Genomic DNA, 18,790 nt, shown 5'->3' on the forward strand with positions numbered 1-18,790 from the left:
CGCCGGCTTTTCTCCTGCACAATCCACATCTGGCCACAGGAAATAGTAATAAGTCCTTGCCTCACCAAACCAACAAAGTACAAGCTTCTCTTCTTGGTCTGTCACTAAGAATTCACATGAATAAGTGATTCTCATGGATTTGCTTTGACATAGCTTAAGGAGTTCAGCCTTAAATTCTTAGCTTAAGAATTCGACCTCCTCAAATTAATTTTCTTCGTTTATTCTTTTGAGGTGGAAGATGGGCAGTCACTGGTCTCACAGCTTCCTAGCACATTCTACCTGGTCGCCTTGGCTAGCATCTGACTTAAAGATATGTTGGTACTTGGCGTCTACTTCATTTTGTTGCTAAACGCCTATGAAAAGTAGTGTGTTAGTCTGTTCTTATATTGCTATAAAGAAAAATCGGAGACTGCATAATTTATAAAGAAAACGGGTTTAAATGGCTCACGGTTCTGCCAGCTATACAGGAAGTGTGGTGCCAGCATCTGCTCGGCTTCTGGGGAGGAAGGCCTCAGGGAGCTTTTAATCATGGTGGAGGCAAAGCAGGAAGAGGAGCATCACGTGGCAAGAGGAGGAATGAGAGAGAGAGAGAACTGGGAGGTGCCCCACTCTTTTAAACAACCAGGATCTACCTCCATGACCCAAACACCTCCCACCAGGCCCCACCTGCCATGTTGAGAATCACATTTCATCAAGAGATTTGGAGGGGACACACATCCAAACCATGTTAAGGAGGATTTAACTTCTTTATCTGATTAGATGAGTAAGTAGCTGGGAACGCAACTTACTTTTGTCTCAAGAATTAGCTCCTAATTCATCCAGTCCGATCACGTGTATTCATGTTCTTGGTTTTCATTGGTAAATTTCATAAGCTTAATATTATCCATTAAATTCCTTTAAAAGTAAGTTGTATTTTGGTGTATACTGTCACTGGTAGAGGGTCGTGACTGCAAGTTATCCAGGTTCTTGGCGTTTTGAACGAAGAATTAGACAAAATGTCCAGCAAAGTGAACAATGAAGCAACAACAGAACAAAAGCAGGGATTTGTTGAAAACGAAAGTACAGGTGGCCGGATGCGGTGGCTCATGCCTGTAATCCCAGCACTTTGGGAGGCTGAGGCAGGTGGATCTCCTGTGAGGTCAGGAGTTCGAAACCAGTCTGGCCAACATGGTGAAACCCCGTCTGTACTAAAAATGCAAAATTAGCCTAGTGTGGTGGTGCAAACCTGTAATCCCAGCTACTCGGGAGGCAGAGACAGGAGAATCGCTTGAACCCAGGAGGTGGAGGTTGCAGTGAGCCGAGATCGAGCCATTGCACTCTAGCCTGGGCAACAGGAGCGAAACTCTGTCTCAAACTAAAAAAAAAAATGAGAGAGAAAAAGAAAATGAAACTGCACTCCTAACCACAGGGTTAGGGTTAGGGTTAAATGAAACCCTAACCCTAACCCTAACCCTAACCCTAACCCTAACCCTAACCCTAACCCTGAGCTCAAGGGCCTGGATACAGAATCTTCTTGGGTCCAAATACCTGCTAGAAGTTTTCCATTGATTACTTCATACTCACCTCATGTAAATGAAGTGGTAGCCCATAATCAGTCTGATTGGTTGCAGAAAGCAACCAACCAGAGGCTGAAGTGAAGTTACAAAGATCGCACTCCTGTGCAAACATCTGATTGGTTGCAAAAACCAACCAGATGGGTAGGGTGAAGTTACAAAGTTACACTTCTATGCAAACGAAGACTTGGCCGGCAATCAGTCTGATTGGTTGTGGACAGCAACCATTCAGAGGCTGGGGTGAAGTTACAAAGTTGCAAAGACTGGACCCGCAGTCAATCTGATTTTCTGATTTGTTGTTGGATGGGAAATTGACTGTCCGATTTCCCATCTGCCACACAGAAAAGGTGGGGGTTTTGCAAAGGGAGTAGCCCCTGATCCTTTTGTTACTTAGGTGTGGAAAGTTAGGATTTTCCTTTCAATTTAGTTCTAGGAAGCCGGCTGAAACATCCTTAGGTTCCCTGCCTCCAGACCCTATTCTTCTGCCTCAATACTATCATTGGAATAATAAATTTCATAGGTTATTAACCTCTTTTAATTGATCTAAATCACCTGTTTCCTTGTGGATTTGACTTTTAATTCCCACTGCCCTGCTGACTTCTCAGCACGTATAAATGCTCAATAATTGGATGAGTAGATATGGGTGGGTGAATGGGTAAGTAGCCAGTCACCTTACATTATAGAATGTTTTACTGATTCTTCTTAGTTCCTGACCTCCCAACATTTGCGAAATCCATACTCCATTAGTGTGTGGCGGGTGGACCTCTCTTGATACAGAATAACCATGGTTTCCCGTGAGAGCAGCAAGAAACAAGGGGGCTCCCAAGGACTTACCACAGAGACGCGCCTTGCTCAGCAAGCATGGTTCTTTCCTGTTGGCCTCTGTGTGCTCTGGGTGGCACCTCGGCTGTTTGAGGCCCACAGTATCACCTATTGACAGGTGTAGATAGCTATTGGTAGTATCAATAGGTGTAGGAAAGGGTCTGCCTCTGGCTGTTGCTGATTTTTTCTTTCTCAAAGGCTTGTGCATGCCCTGGGCTTTCTCACTGTCCGTTGCTCGGTGAGGTCTACTTCATATCAGCTCTTACTCCCATATAACCACCCGCCTGCTTTCAATATGGTGGCTTTCTGACTTCAAGAAAATCATACTCTCGGAAAAAATCTAATCATTGTGGATAACTTTGAATGTGGAGCTAGTGATGCATTACCTGAGGGAGGAGGGACTCATATTTTGAAATGATAAAGAACCAGGGACGTAAACATTGAAAACTCTTGAAAATAATTAAAAGTTCTCTTCAGAATTTTAAAAAGTCTTCTTCTATTAGTTTAGCTAATAATTTAGCCAACTTTTCTTCAAATATCATTTAAGGAAAATGAAATAACTATTTTATATTTATTTGCTTTACTTTTTTTTTTAACTGGTGTTTGTTTTCATTGTCTATTTTCGTTGCAGAAATAGTCAGTTGGTAATGATGTTTATTAAATAGCCTTATCGAATAGAAACCTAACACAAGCCATATATATCATTTAAAATTTATTTGTTTTAATTAGCTTTTTTTTTTTTTTGAGATGGAGTCTTGCTGTGTTGCCCAGGCTGGAGTTCAGTGGTGCCCTATCAGTTCACTGCAACCTCCGCCTCCCAGGTTCAAGCAATTCTTCTGCCCCAGCCTCCCAAGTAGCTGGGATTACAGGCACCTGCCACCATGCCCAGCTAATGTTTTTATTTTTAGTAGAGAGGGGGTTTTACCACGTTGGCCAGGCTGGTCTTGAACTCCTGACTTCAAGTTATCTGCCCGCCTCAGCCTCCCAAAGTGCTGGGATTACAGGTGTGAGCCACTGTTCCCAACTATCATTTAAAATTTCTTAGTAATGATAGTAACAAAGAGGAAACAAGTGGAATTAATTTTACTAACACATTTTATTTAACCCAGTGTACCTCTGGAGACAAAAGTGATTCCATCTTGATTGCTAATCCACCATGTTTATTTTTTTTCTCTTGAAGGCAAACCTTGTTTTCTTAATTTAATTTATTTTTTATTTTACTTTTTTTTTTTTTAAATGATAGGGTCTTGCTCTGTTGCCCAGGCTAGAGTGCAGTGGTGCAGTCGTGGCTCACTGCAGCCTCAACCTCCCAGGCTCAGCTGATCTTCCTGCCTCTGCCTTCTGAGTAGCTGGGACTGCAGGCCTGTGCCACCACGTGCAATTAATTTTGTTGATTTTTTTTGTAGAGATGAGGGCAGACTGTGTTGCCCAGACTCCTGGACTCCAGTGATCATCCTGCCTCTGCCTCCCAAAGTGCTGGGAGTATAGGCCTGAGCCGCCACTCCCAGCAAAGCCGTGTTGATTTCTCATTAGCCCCAGTCTCGTGAACGCCTCCTGATTCCAATTTTATTTACTGTTTTTAGTGAAAGAACAAAGCAGCCTTGATGTTACCACACAAATTATAGGCAGTGACGCACGTAGCATTCTCACCTGTTCTGGAGGGTGTCTTTAATTGCCTCTATAGAGCACGTACACCCTTTTCCTGTGGCATATAAGCTCTGGGTCTGGCTAGTAACAGTGCGGGACGTACCTGTTTTGCAGCTATCCGGGACCACGCTTCTGTCTGTGAGTTCCCCCAAGTAAGTTCCCCCGAGAAAACACCCTTCACCAACAAACTGGATTTATTTGCCTGATTCTTTGGTTTCTTGGCTCCTTCCGCATTTGGAGGCTGCTTTGCATTTATGGCCTTTTCACAGAATAATACCCAAAATGTTGTCATTTCAACATGAAAGACTTTTAAAAATTACTAATGTGATACCAGAAACAACATAGACATTGGCATTAATACAGCAGCACCTTAAACAATGGAACGGCCAGAGTGGAATGCAGTCCCACCAAAACAATGGAGTTGGGCTTAACAGAAAATGATATTACGCTGCTTCAGTTTTTAAATTAAATACAATTGAAAATTTAACTCCTCGGTCACATCAGTCATATTTCAAGTTCTCAGTAGCTATGTGTAGCTAGTGGTTACTGGGTTAGACCACTCATAGGCAAAATTTTTTATAAAACAGAGTCTTTACAGATGGAGAAAACCCTACACAATGGTTTTTAAAGTATTCCCCTTTAATGTCAACCACAGTTTTGGTTTTTATTTTTTAAAATTCGGAACTTCAAAATTCGGAATAGATGAGTTGAATTTATTTTTAAACAGAAGACGAATTTATCATCTAGCTGACAAACTTTTTAAATCTCTACTTAGAAGATTAAAAAAATTAGAACTATTTTTACAATGTGGAATGATTTCCTGCCTGTGGCATAAAGTAATGAAACAGAGATTCGCTATGTCCTGGCCATGGTGAGCTCACTCTGTTTTCCTCACAAACCCCAGAACCTTTGGAGTGTGGAACCTGCTGGATGAATAGTTTTTTATTTTATTTTATTTTTACTATGTCTATATTCCTGTGAAGTAATTTTTTTGACCTTGGAAGAAGTTCTTCAATTTTGCTGTTCTCTATTTCTTACAGTGTAATTTGTGTACCGGGATTTAATGTATTGTTTGTCGTTAACGTTTTACATACTAGATTTTCATTTTGCATAGTCACGTTGTTTGAACATTTGCAAGCAGAGCCGACTAACTGCTGTTGGCTTGTTCTTTGTGTGGTGTGATTTCTTCTATCCACCTGCTCACAGCAGGTTGCCTTCAGGCCTGAGGAGTAGCTAAATACTTTTGAAAATATCTTGAGATCCTGCTAAAGTCTAACAATTTCTGCATTTGTGTGATGTGAAGCTATTCATGCTGTACCTTTGAAGACTTTTTTCTTTTTATTTCTCATATTCTTGCTCAAATATTTTCAAGAGAAGATAAATTTATTATAAATAACAGAGCAGAGCTGATTGTAGCACCGCTGCATTCTATATTGAATAGGTCTTTGATATTCAGCTAAGTGGAACTAATTTTCTATGTTAAAGCAGGCAAATTTGGAATAGTGTCACATGAATCTCATGTTATTTACTGAAGAATACCAGATTAAATGGATTACTTGTGAAATGACTAAAGTATTAAATGATATATATATATATATATATAACATGATAACTTAAAATGCCCCGTGGGGCTATGTAATATAAAATATTACACAAGCACATGAATAAGATGGACAAGATGTTCTGTTTGCAGATTGTGAAACTATCTGTAATATATATATAAATACTTGTCCACACAGAATTTGAATCAGTTTTAAAATTGTAACCTTAAATTTCAGTTTTGAAGAAAATAAATTGTTGATTTTCATATCTACTTAAGAGAGGAAGTTAAAAATGTTATTTTCTTTTCAGTTTTTTACATTAAAATAGCTCCCACACCCTCCAAGAATAAACTTTAGTTTTAATCCTAATAGCTGTTTATAGATAGTAAAATCAATATTTTAATTAGAAAAATAAAGCGGCATAAATTTTTGCCTGTACTTTGCTGGTACACAAATGAATTGGGAAGTAACTGTCTTATGTTTTTAGTCCTAAGAACAGGTTTTGAAAATGTTCCCCCCACCCCACCTCTTTGAAGTCATTATTATTTTGTACTTTACACATGTGATTTCTCTAGACTCATTACATGTGACATGAAAGTCTCAAGATATATAAATAACTTAGAATAAGTAGAGGTTGGTATTTGTTTTCAAATGAAATAGGAAATGAAAGAGAATTATTAACCATATCCTTTTTATTTTCCTGACATATCAGTTACAGCTACACATCTTAGAAACAAGCTCACCAGTAGAACAGAAATAACTCTGTTGACTGTGCTTTAAAATATTTCGAGGCAATTTAACAGGTGGGATGTATTTACAGCTATGGTGTAAAATATTAATTTTAATGCAAGGCTACCTGCTTTTGTGATGTAGTCCTAGAAGCTTAGCAGTTTTCTTGGTTTTATAATTTGGAGTTCCTTTTAAAATTTAACCGAATGGGAAAATGTCTTTCTGAACTTCCCCCTCCCACACCCCCACACATACATGCTTTTCTCCTCTTCTGTTAACTAGAAAATTATATTTTCGTTGCTGACTGAGGAAGAGAATTTTGAACAGTATAAACACTGATTGTAGTAAATGTGGAAAATAATACAAACAGCTGCACTGGAGACCGATAAGACAAATCCCACAGTAACGGCCTTTAAAACATATTATCAAGTTGGAAATCAGTGAGGGGAAAAAAAAGCTATTACTATTTCTTCCTCTTACTGTTCAGTGACATTATTTTTAAAGGTGAAATTGCCTCTGATTTTATTATCCTAGGAAGGTATTTTTGGAACATTTGATTTATTGTTTTGTGAATGTTTTTGCCTTTGTGTGAATAACTTTGCTAATTTTGTATGAATTTGATTCTAACAAATGTAGAAATCATTTTGTTAACAGTCTTCTAAAGTATTTTTTAAAGGTATGAAAAGGAATATATTTTGTAAACACTGGAGCAGACTATCAAAATAAGAAAAGGAGGACATTTTTATCTGGCTTTGGAGTGCCATTTAAAATAGGAAAAAGGATGAAATATTTGGAGACAATATTTTAATAAGCATGGATATGTTTCATCACATAAAAGTCTTAATTTTTATGAAGAATTTTGCTATTAGCTTATCAAGTGGTCAGTTCATATTTGTTTTGGCGTGCATTAGGCTCATGATAGGCATTGAATACTTTGTATTTTTGTGGATTCTAAAACTGAATTATCTTAATCCTAGGCTCTAGGAAAAGTGTATCTTCCTCTTAGGGAAGATAGAAGTAAATTCCAGTTTTGAGTGAAATTTTCTGTTTTTCTTTACATCTTTTTCTTTTTCTTCTTTTTCTTTCTTTCTTTTTTTTTTTTTTTTTTTGAGACTGAGTCTTGCTCTGTCACCCTGGCTGGAGTGCAATGGCGCTATCTTGGCTTACTGCAACCTCAGCCTCCCAGGTTCAAGCCATTCTCCTGCCTCAGCTTCCCGAGTGGCTGGGATTACAGGCACCTGCCACCATGCCTGGCCAATTTTTGTATTTTTAGTAGAGGCGGGATTTCACCATGTTGGCCAGGCTGGTCTCAAACTCCTGGGCTCAAGTGATCCACCTCCCTTGACCTCCCGAAGTTCTGGGATTACAAGCCGTGAGCCACCGTGCCGGGCCTGCATCAATCTTTATTGCTAAGATATGTCAGGTTTTGGCCTCCTCCACCTTCCCTCCCTTCTGTCCCTCCTTCTCTACAGACTGGGAGTGTGGTGAAAGAAAGGTGATAGTCATTATATATGTAATTGTGACCTGCTTTAAACGGAATGCAATGTTAAGGACAGCTTATTGGTACTTATACCTATGGTCACACATTCATCGATACAATTTGTTTTTAATGTGAAAATCTATGTTTCCATTTTACATATTGCAAAATTACTTCTATTTGCCTGGGAATGAATCTAACCTTTGTAGTGTCAGCGAAAGGAATGATGGTATTGTTTTAGTGTCCCCTACATAGAAGGGGAATGCCCAGTGTGGCCTAGGCGGTGTTCTATGCACTGCTGATAGAACAAGGAACAAGACTTATATTCCAGCAGGGGGAAGTAGATACTAAACGTGTAAATATTTAAATAAGGTGATTTGAGTACTAAGAAGTTGGATGAAGACTATAAAATTGACAGAAAGTGACTAGAGAAGGCAGCTATAGCAAGGATGGCTGGGAAGTCCTATCTGAATAGCTAACACTGAGCGGAGATCTACGAGCAGGAGGGGGCAAACGTGCAGAAGTCTGGGAGAAGGAAGTCCCAGGTGGCAGAAGGGGCAAAGCAGAGGCTCTGAGACGGGACAAGCTTGTTTTGTGTGAAGGCCAGTTTGGGAAAGTGGAATGAGGAAGACAGAACCAGATCATCTAGGGGCCAAATAATTGTTTTGTCTTTTTTTCTTTTGATTCGTGTTGTGGAGTGTTTGGTGGGTTTGAATAGGAGAGTGATGTGATGTGATTTTTAAAATCACTGCAGGCCCTGGGGTAGAGACAGAGAAATCATTGATCTGACCATTGCAGACCTAGGTGAGAGGTGCTGGTGGCTTAGACCAGGAGGCACTGCCTGTTTCTATGGGGCTCACAAGTTGAGTGCTTACTACATTTTTAAATAGTTGGGGGAAAAAAAGAAGAATGTTTCATCCAGCCTGGGTGACATAGTGAGACTGTCTCTCTACAAATAATTTTTTTTTTAAATTGGCTGGGTATGGAGGCGCATGCCTGTGGGCCCAGCTGCTTGGGAGGTTGAGGTGGGAGAATCGCTGGAGTCCAGGCAGTTGCTGTGGAGAGCTGTGACCGTGCCACTGCGCTCCAGCCTGGATGACAGTGTGAGACACTGTTTAAAAAAAAAAAAAACCACCAAAAATGTTTCATGGCCCATGAGAAGTATGACATCACATTCAGATGTTATTGATAAGTAGTTAACTAGAACATAGCCACATTGATTCATTTTTATCTGCCATCTATAGCTGCTTTTGCATTTTTTGTCGTATGAAGCTGAATGCACAGACTTTCTTGCCATGCAGCAGTTCAGTGTCTTACTGTATTTTTTTTTTAATCTCAGGACCAAGATTAAAACTTTTCGTGCGGAGTTGCAGGTAGTCAAATTACTTTTTATATTCCTGTGCCTTAGTTTCCTCATCTGTAGAGCAAAATTGAGATCGTCTTTCAGGTCTGTTTGCTGTCTCCATTCTAAGGTCCTAGGTCTGAATCAGACTTAGTTCTGCTGTTGTGGCTGCTTCGCACATCAGGCTCCTCCTACCTGAATGAATGTAGTGGTGTTTTACTTGGCCTCCTAGCCTGGTCCTTCCCCATTCTGTATATCTTCAGCATGACCTCAGACTACCGTCTTTCTAAAACATGAGCGTGTCACACTCCAATTCTTAAGTGTAAGAACTTTGTCAAGCATGAGTTCTCTCTGTACAGCATCTGACCTGGGTTTGTAATTCCTTTCTGGTTTCCTTTCTTGTCACTTCCACCTTGATGCAACCCTATTTCTGGCCACACTGAACTGCTTAACATTCGCTAAACTCGCCATGCCATCGTGCCATCTCTTAATCTGAAATTTGCATTAACTGTCTCATCAGCCCACAATTTTTTTTTTTTTTTTTTTTTTTTTGAGGCAGAGTCTTGCTCTGTCTCCCAGGCTGGAGTGCAGTGCTGCAATCTTGGCTCACTGCAACCTCCACCTCTCGGGTTCAAGTGATTCTCCTGCCTCAGTCTCCCAAGTAGCTGAGATTACAGGTGCCACCACCACACCTGGCTAATTTTTGTATTTTTAGAAGAGATGGGGTTTCACCAGGTTAACAAGGCTGGTTTTGAACTTCTGACTTCAAGCAATCTACCTGCCTCGGTCTCCCAAAATGCTGGGATTATAGGTGTGAGCCACCGTTCCTGGCTCCTTTACAGTTTTCTTTTGGAGAACTCCTGCTCATTTTTAAAATTTGTAATTTGTTTTTTAATTGATAAATTAAAGTTGCATATATTTGTCGTGCTGTCTTAGTGTCTTTTGTGTTGCTACAAAGGAATACTCGAGACTGGGTAGTTTATAAAGAGAAAGTTTATTTGGCTCATGATTCTGATGTCTGGAAAAGTTCAAGATGAGGCATCTGGTGAGGACCTCAGGCTGCTTTTATTCATGGTGAGAAGGCGAAGGGGAGCTGGTGTGTGCGGAGGTCACAGAGAGAGAAGGGAGGGAGGTGCCAGGCTCTTTTTAACAACCAGCTTTCTTGGGAACTAAGATCGAGAACTCGCCCTCAAAGAGGGCATTAATCTATTCATGAGGGATCCTTCCCAGAGACCCAGACATCCCCATTAAGCCCACCTCCAACACTGGGGATCACATTTCAACGTGAGGTTTGGAGGAGACAAACTTTCAAACTAGCCCATGTACAACATGTTTTGAAGTACACACTTCAAACAGCAAATACACTGTGGAATGGCTAAATTGAGCTAATTAACATTTATGTATTACCTCACGTGCTTATTCTGTATGTGAGGTACACTTTAAATATACTCAGAAAATTTCAAGAATATATTAATACATTGTCATTAACTGTAGTTACTGTATTGTACAATAGCTTTCTTGTACCTATTTCTCCTTTATAACTGAAATTTTGTGGGTTTTGATTAATATTTCCCCAACCCCCCTCTCCCCAACCAGCATTGCATTTTCTACTGAGTTTGACGTTTTTAGATTCTACATGTAAGTGAGGTCATATGGTATGTCTTTCTGTACCTGGCTTCTTATACTTAACATAATATCTTCCGGGTTCATCCATGTTGTTGTAAATGGCAGGATTTTCTTCTTTGTTAAGTCCGGATAATATTCCATTGTGCATATATACCACATTCTCTGTTTCCGCTGGTCCGTGGATGGACACTTAGGTTGATTCCCTACCTTGGCCATCATGGATAGTGCTGCAATAAGCACGGGGATGCCGGTACCTCCTTGACATAACTGATTTCTTTCCTTTGGATATATATGCAGTAGTGGGATTGCTGGATCATGTGGTAGTTCTATTTTTAATGTTTTGAGAAACCTCCATACTGTTTTTCATAATGGCTGAATCCTGTTGGTGGTTTTTTTTTTTTTTTTCTTTTCTTTTCTTTGTAACAGAGTCGCGCTGTGGCACCCAGACTGGAGTGCAATGGCACAATCTTGGCTCACAGCAACCTCCACCTCCCAGGTTCAAGCGATTCTCCTGCCTCAGGCTCCCAAATAGCTGGAACTACAGGCATCTGCCACCACACCCTGCTAATTTTTATATTTTTAGTAGAGCCACCATGTTGGTCAGGCTGGTCTCAAACTCCTGACCTCAAATGATCCACCCACCTTGGCCTCCCAAAGTGCTGGGATTAAAGGCGTGAGCCACTGTACCCTGCCCCTGTTTGTTTTTAAATATCCAGCTTTAATGTCTGTCTTAACCTACCTAATGTCTTTCTTAACCTTTCTGCTCATTTAGTCTATCTTCTTATCCCATAATACCTTATACATTTTGTACTATGCATTTATCGTATTGAATTATACTTATTTTTCCAATAATTGTGCCGTCTTTTCCTTAGTCTCCTGGAAGGTGGGTCTTAATTCAGCCGGCAGTGCCCAACACAGTTGAGAGATAGATGGATGATTAGATAGATGAGCAACGTAGAAGTGCCAGTGTCAAAACCTAGGAATCAACGCTCCATTCTTAATTGAGTCTCTGTAAGACACAGGAAAGGAGTCTGTTTTATTCCATTTTGTTTTCTGTTTCTTTTTGCCTTCATTAAGTTCAACATATGCATATAAAAGAATAGGAAAAACAGATAAGTGAAAACGAGAGTCAACTAGTATTTTTGCCTAGAAATAACAGCTTTATGTACGCTAATTTTAGAATTTTTTTCTATAACATTTTTTTTTACAAGGCTTATTCTGAACATATTGTTTTGTTCTTCTTGCACTTAGAAATAAACTATAAGCATTTTTCATGTCTTTAAACTTTTAAATGGCAGGCTGGATATATACCATAATTTAGCTGTCCTTCCCAGTCATTTACATTGCTTGCCATTGTTCAGTTCTGTCAACTATACTGTGATATTTGTTCAGCTTTATTTTCCTGCCTATCCTCATATTTTTTCCTCAGGATAAATTCTTAGAAGTGAAATGGGTTGGCCAGGCGCGGTGGCTCACACCTGTAATCCCAGTGCTTTGGGAGGCTGAGGGTGTAGATCACAAGGTCAGGAGTTCAAGACTAGCCTGGCCAACATGGCAAAACCCCATCTGTACTAAAAATACAAAAAATTAGCCGGGCATGGTGGGAGATGCCTGTGGTCCCAGCTACTTGGGAGGTTGAGGCTGGAGAATCACTTGAACCCAGGAGACAGGTTGCAGTGAGCCAAGATCATGCCACTGCACTCCAGCCTGTGCGGCAGAGCGAGACTTTGTCTTAAAAAAAAAAAAAAAAAAAAAGATGTGAAATGGGTTGGCGGGGCATGGTGGCTCACACCAGTTATCCCAGCACTTTTGGGAGCTGAGGCCAGGAGTTCGAGACCAGCCTGGTCAACATGCTGAAACCCCGTCTCTACTAAAAATATAAAAATTAGGCAGGTGTGGTGGTGGGTGCCTGTAATCCCAGCTACTCAGGAAGCTGAGGCAGGAGAAACACTTGAACCTGGGAGGCAGAGGTTGCTGTGAGCCGAGATTGTGCCATTGCTTTCCAGCCTGGGTGACGAGAATGAAACTCTGTCTCAAAAAAAAAAAAAAAGAAAAGAAAAGAAAACTAAGTGAAATGGGTTAAAATGCTCCCATACTGATTTTTTTCTACTCTGTACCACATTGCCTTGAGTATGCTATTCAGATTACTGTTGTGTCAATTGACTTGGCAATATTTGCAAGTAGGGGAAAAGATTTTGCATCAAACCACTGTCTTTCTTATTGATCTAACCTCCCTCTGTCAAGGAACCAAGGACTCAGCTTGATTTCTAGAGGTTCACTCTGGGTTCTATTACTTTTGTGATTGTAGAGATCAGAGTTGGTAAACCACTTTTGTAAAAAGGAATAAAATTAGGATACATCTAATGCTCATGGCATGCAGTTGAGTGAAAACCACTAATACTCTACATCTGGGAACTTAAAAAAATGATGTTGGCTTAGTTAGAACTGCTTTATTTGTGTGTGTAGTCTTTGAAGTCACTGAGTCCTCTCTGATTAGCCAGAAGAGGAATAATTCTGAGGAATATGTTAGGATTAAATAGACCAAGTTGTTTTTGTTTTGTTTTGTTTTGTTTTGTTTTGTTTTTTTTGGAGACAGTCTCACTCTGTCGCCCAGGCTGGAGTGCAGTGGTGCGATCCTGGCTCACCACAACCTCACCTCAGCCTCCTGGGTTCAAGTGATTCTTCTGCCTTGGCCTCCCGAGTAGCTGGGACTACAGGTGCGCGCCACCACGCCTGGCTAATTTTTGTATTTTTGGTAAAGACAGGGTTTCACCGTATTGGCCAGGCTGGTCTCAAATTCCTGACCTCGTGATCTGCCTGCCTCAGCCTCCCAGAGTGCTGGAATTACAGGCATGAGCCACCGCGCCTGGCCCAATAGACCAGTTTTATAGGTGAGAATTATCTCAAAGTGTAGTCTGCTTCCAGTGTACTACTTAGTCACCCATTTTTAGTAGCAGTAGTATTTACTTTTAACTAAATTTTTAATAGTCATAGTATTTACTTTTAATTAAAATTCAAACAAGATATATGCAAGTGATGTATTTGCTTTAAACAAATTTTATTTATAAATAAATGAATAATAAAGAAGTTATTTCACTACTCTCTGGACATAGAATTTCATTGTTGTTATTTTAAACATATGCTAATTCATTTTCTATAACTATTTTATTGAGATAGAATTCACACACCGTACAATTCACCCATTTAAAGTTACAGTTCAGTGGTTTGTAGTCAGTTCACAGGGTTGTTCCACCATGACTACAGTCAATTTTAGACTGTGTTTACACCCTTGAGAAACCCTACACCAATGAGTAATCATCTCCGTGTCCTCCCAGCCCTCCTTCTGGAGGCACCTACCAATCTTCCTTCCATCTCCATGGATTTGACTATTCTGGACATCTCTTATTAAGTGGAATCATATAATGCATGATCCTTTGTGACCGACTTCTATTGTAGCATGTATCAGTACTTCATTCCTTTTTATGGCCAAATAACATTTCACTGTATGGCTATACTATATTTTGTTTACCCATCCATCAGTTGATGGACATTTGAGGTTTTTGGCTATCGTGAACATTACGTGCAAGCTGTGTGGATATGAGTTCATTCTATGTCTCTTGTTTGTTTTTTAGTGTCTGTCTCGAGAAGCAGGTGGAAACATGAGCATTCAGTTTCTCGGTACAGTGGTAAGTATGAAATCATTATTCTCTTAATTTACAGAGAAAAAGTGTTCAACTAGTTGTAGCTCATGTGTTTGAACCTGGTTTCATTACTGGTAGATATTTAAATTACCTCTAATTTTTTTTGCCATTACAAATGATATTCTAGGGAACAACTTCATATATTTCACTTTATTTTAATGTTTGGAATTATTACTATCTTTTTTGAGACGGAGTCTCACTGTGTTGCCCAGGCTGGAGTGTAGTGGCGCAATCTCAGCTCACTGCAACCTCCGTCTCCTGGGTTCAAGCGATTCTCGTGCCTCAGCCACCCAAATAGCTGGGATTACAGGGGCCCGCCACCATGCTTCGCTGATTTTTGTATGTTTTTTTCTAAAGATGAGGTTTCACCATGTTGGCCAGGCTGGCCTTGAACTCCTGGCCTCAAGTGATCCGTACACCTCTGCCTCCCGAAGTGCGGGATTACAGGTGTGAGCCACCATGCCCGGCCTGCAGTTACCTTCAAATGTGGATAAGATTTTTTTTTTTTTTTTTTTTTTTTTTTTTTTTTTGAGACGGAGTCTCGCTCTGTCGCCCAGGCTGGAGTGCAGTGGCCGGATCTCAGCTCACTGCAAGCTCCGCCTCCCGGGTTTACGCTATTCTCCTGTCTCAGCCTCCCGAGTAGCTGGGACTACAGGCGCCCGCCACCTCGCCCGGCTAGCTTTTTGTATTTTTTTAGTAGAGACGGGGTTTCACCGTGTTAGCCAGGATGGTCTCAATCTCCTGACCTCGTGATCCGCCCGTCTCGGCCTCCCAAAGTGCTGGGATTACAGGCTTGAGCCACCGCGCCCGGCGAGATAAGATATTTTTAAACATGTATGATACATTTCCTCCCAAATAGAATCAAAGTCATAAATAGTTTTATGGATTATTATACATGTTGCCAATTATTTTATGTCTCTTTCGAACACCACCCATCATGTATTAGAACACAACTTCGTACTCTCACCTAGTGTGAGTTATGATTTTCAAGATTAGTAAACTTGATCTGCTGAAGAGGTTCAATTTATTACTATTTTGCTTACAAGTTTATAATTAGTATTTACTATAATTTTCAAACTAATTTGTTTAAAAAGGTACCTTATTTGGCTGGGCGCGGTGGCTCACGCCTGTAATCCCAGCACTTTGGGAGGCTGAGGCGGGCGGATTACAAGGTCAGGAGTTTGAGACCAGCCTGACCAACATGGTGAAACCCTGTCTGTACTAAAAATACAAAAATTAGCTGGGTGTGGTGGTGGATGCCTGTAATCCCAGCTACTCAAAAGACTGAGGCAGGAGAAGAACCTGAACCCAGGAGGCGGAGATTGCAGTGAGACAAGATCGGGCCACTGCAGTCCAGTCTGTGTGACAAAGTGAGACCCTGTCTCCAAAAAACTTAACTTTTCATTTTTCTGTTTATTGCTATTGTATTTGAATATTTCTCCATGTATTCATTCACCAGATATCATTTCTAATCTGTGAAATGTCCGTTCATGTCCTTTGGGTACCTCATTCAGGATATGAATGCATTTTGGGGCATTTCAGATAACTCGGGAGTTTATTGAGAGCATCAAAGGTATTCTGCAAGAATATCAAGAGGTATTTCATGCAAGAGAGCTTGCGTGAAAAAGGGTTTTGCAGCCATTGAGATAGGAAGGATGTTAATAAAAATGTGTGTTTACTGAATGCTTCATTGTTTATAGAGATGTATATATAATTTATGTATATAAAATATATGTATAGGCACTTGGTCAATGTAACCTAAATTTTAATTATTGGAATTAAGTTTTGTGATTATTCTTGTTTTTCTGATTAGTAATACATGCTTATTGTAAAAAAAATTTAAATACAATTCAAATATATGTCATAAGATGTTGCATTAGTCATGGTTCTCCAGAGAAACGGAATCAACAAGATGTGTGCGTATGTGTAGAGAGAAAGAGAAAGATGGAGAGATCTAAGGAATTGGCTCAGGCAGTTGTAGAGGCTTGGCAAGACTAAACCCTGCAGGGTAGATCAGCAGGCTGGAGACCCAGGGGAGCCTTGCAGTTCAGGTCCAGAGACAGTCCACTGGCCGAAGCCCTCCTTGCTTGGGAAGATCTGTCTTTTTCTCTTCAGGCCTTTAATGGGTTAGATGAGGCCCACCCCACTATGGGGGGTGATCTGCTAAACTCTCACCTACTGATTTCGGTGTTCATCTCGTCTAAAAATATCTTCAATGATGTATCTCAGTGTTTGACCTAACATCTGGGTACCGTGGCCTTGTCAGGTTGACACATAAAATTAACCATCAAAGAAGTATATATCCTATCCCCTAGAGGTTTTGAAGTTATTAGCAATAAATAATTGTTCCAGAAAATTATGCATCTTTTTATGCAGTAATAGATCTTGGACACCTTTCTGTGTCCATAAGATCGACATCAGTCGTCTTAAGGGCCACACAGAGCTGCATTATGTGGATGGAGAGGACTGCGTTTACTCCTCAGTGTTCGTGCCGGGAAGTCCACTCGTGCTGTCTCTGCTACTTAGCATCTCGACTGGGTTTCTAATCGGTGTCTCAAACTTCACATATGGAGAACTGAGCTCGAACACACACTTTCTCTTTCAGTTTTTCCTCTCTCAGAAAATGGCAACTTGAATTAATCCTTGATTGCTTTCTCTCCTCTCTCCTCTTCCTCTCTCCCCTCTCGCGCTCGCTCGCTCTCCCCTCTCGCGCTCGCTCGCTCTCCCCTCTCGCGCTCGCTCGCTCTCCCCTCTCGCGCTCGCTCGCTCTCCCCTCTCGCGCTCGCTCGCTCTCCCCTCTCGCGCTCGCTCTCTCCTGTTCCTCTCTCTCCTCCTCTAGCTCGCTCTCCTCCTCTAGCTCGCTCTCCTCCTCTAGCTCGCTCTCCTCCTCTAGCTCTCTCTCTCGCGCTTTCTCCTCTCCCTCTCTCTCTCCTCTGCCTCTCACTCTCTCTCCTCTGCCTCTTTCTCCTCTCTGTCTCACTCTCCTCTGCCTCTCCCTCCCTCTCTCTCCCTCTCTCTTAACATCTGCCCCTAGATGTCTGCCCAGGGGTTTCCTCACTTTCTTCTGGTCTTTACTGAGTAGCCTCATTCTCAAGGAAGGCTTCCCTGGTCACACCATTTACAATTTTGGTCACTCTTTCCAACATTTTATTTCCCACTTACCCACTTTATTTTTTTTTTCATTAGCAGTTACCACTGCTTGACATACTGCATATTTTACTTTTTTGATACATTTGTTGTCTATCTTCCTCACCTGGAAGTAATAAGCTCCTTGAGTGCAGGGTGATTTGTCTGTCCTGTTCAGCGTGCTCTACCCAGTGCCCTGAACAAGGCCTGGCTTGGAGGAGGTATTCAGTCAGGGTTGGGCAAATGAATGACTGAAATTGGCCAGCATGGACCTAAGTGTTAGACTTGAAAACTAAAGAAAGGAAACATAGGCCTGGCTCGGTGGCTCATGCCTATAAACTCAGCACTTTGGGAGGCTGAGGTGGGAGGATCAAATACATCAAAAAAGTAAAATATGCAGTATGTCAAGCAGTGGTAACTGCTAATGGAAAAAGTAAATAAATTAGGCAAGCGGGGGAATAAAATGTTGGAAAGAGTGACCAAAATTGTAAGTGGTGTCACCAGGGAAGCCTTCCTTGAGAAGGAGGCTACTAGCCTGATTTTTTTTTTAAATTGTAACCATTAGTTTGGAAGGTCTCTGTGTTACTCCCATTCTGTCACTCATTCTCTCCTTGCACAAGGAACTAACATCTTCCTGACTTGTATTTATCATTCTTTGCTTTTCTTCATAATTTTCCCACATTTATATCCCTAAGTGATACACAGTTTTGTCTTACATGTTTTTAAACTTGATATACATAGAAATATATTCTGGAATCATCTGTGACTTATTTTGCTCTGTGTTTGTGAGACTCATGTATGCTACGTGGAGGTGTAATTCATTTATGCTCAGCAATGTAGGATGCTGTGGTGTTGATAAACTAGGCTGCTGCTAATGGATAAGTGGGTAGTTTCCAGTGGTTTGTGCTGTAATTCTCACTGCTACCCGAAGCATTTTGGTACATGGGTGTACATGTACTGATGGCACATATGCAATTGTTTTTTTTATTATTATTTTTTTGAGACAGAGTGTCCCTCTGTCACCCAGGCTGGCGTGCAGTGGTGCAATCTTGACTCGCTGCAGCCTCCACCTCCTGGATTCAAGCAATTCTCCTGTCTCAGCCTCCCAAGTAGCTAGGACTACAGGTGCACGCCACCCCACTCGGCTACTTTTTCTGTTTTTAGTAGAGTTGGGGTTTCACCGTATTGGCCAGGCTGGCCTTGAACTCCTGACCTCAAATGATCCA

At 40.9% G+C, this 18,790-nt stretch overlaps 1 protein-coding gene across 1 annotated transcript in view; it reads left to right on the plus strand.

Annotated features, from left to right (window-relative positions):
* The window catches only part of PCCA (propionyl-CoA carboxylase subunit alpha), a 435,698-nt gene that overhangs the window by 342,317 nt on the left and 74,591 nt on the right, over nt 1-18,790 (plus strand). The window contains exon 21 of the mRNA XM_007960786.3: nt 14,370-14,423. Within this exon, the coding sequence (XP_007958977.1) occupies nt 14,370-14,423 (54 nt within the window). The remainder of the gene's footprint in view (nt 1-14,369; nt 14,424-18,790) is intronic.

Source organism: Chlorocebus sabaeus, chromosome 3 (genome assembly GCF_047675955.1).
Source record: "Chlorocebus sabaeus isolate Y175 chromosome 3, mChlSab1.0.hap1, whole genome shotgun sequence".
In the NCBI taxonomy this organism is placed as follows: Eukaryota; Metazoa; Chordata; class Mammalia; order Primates; family Cercopithecidae; genus Chlorocebus; species Chlorocebus sabaeus.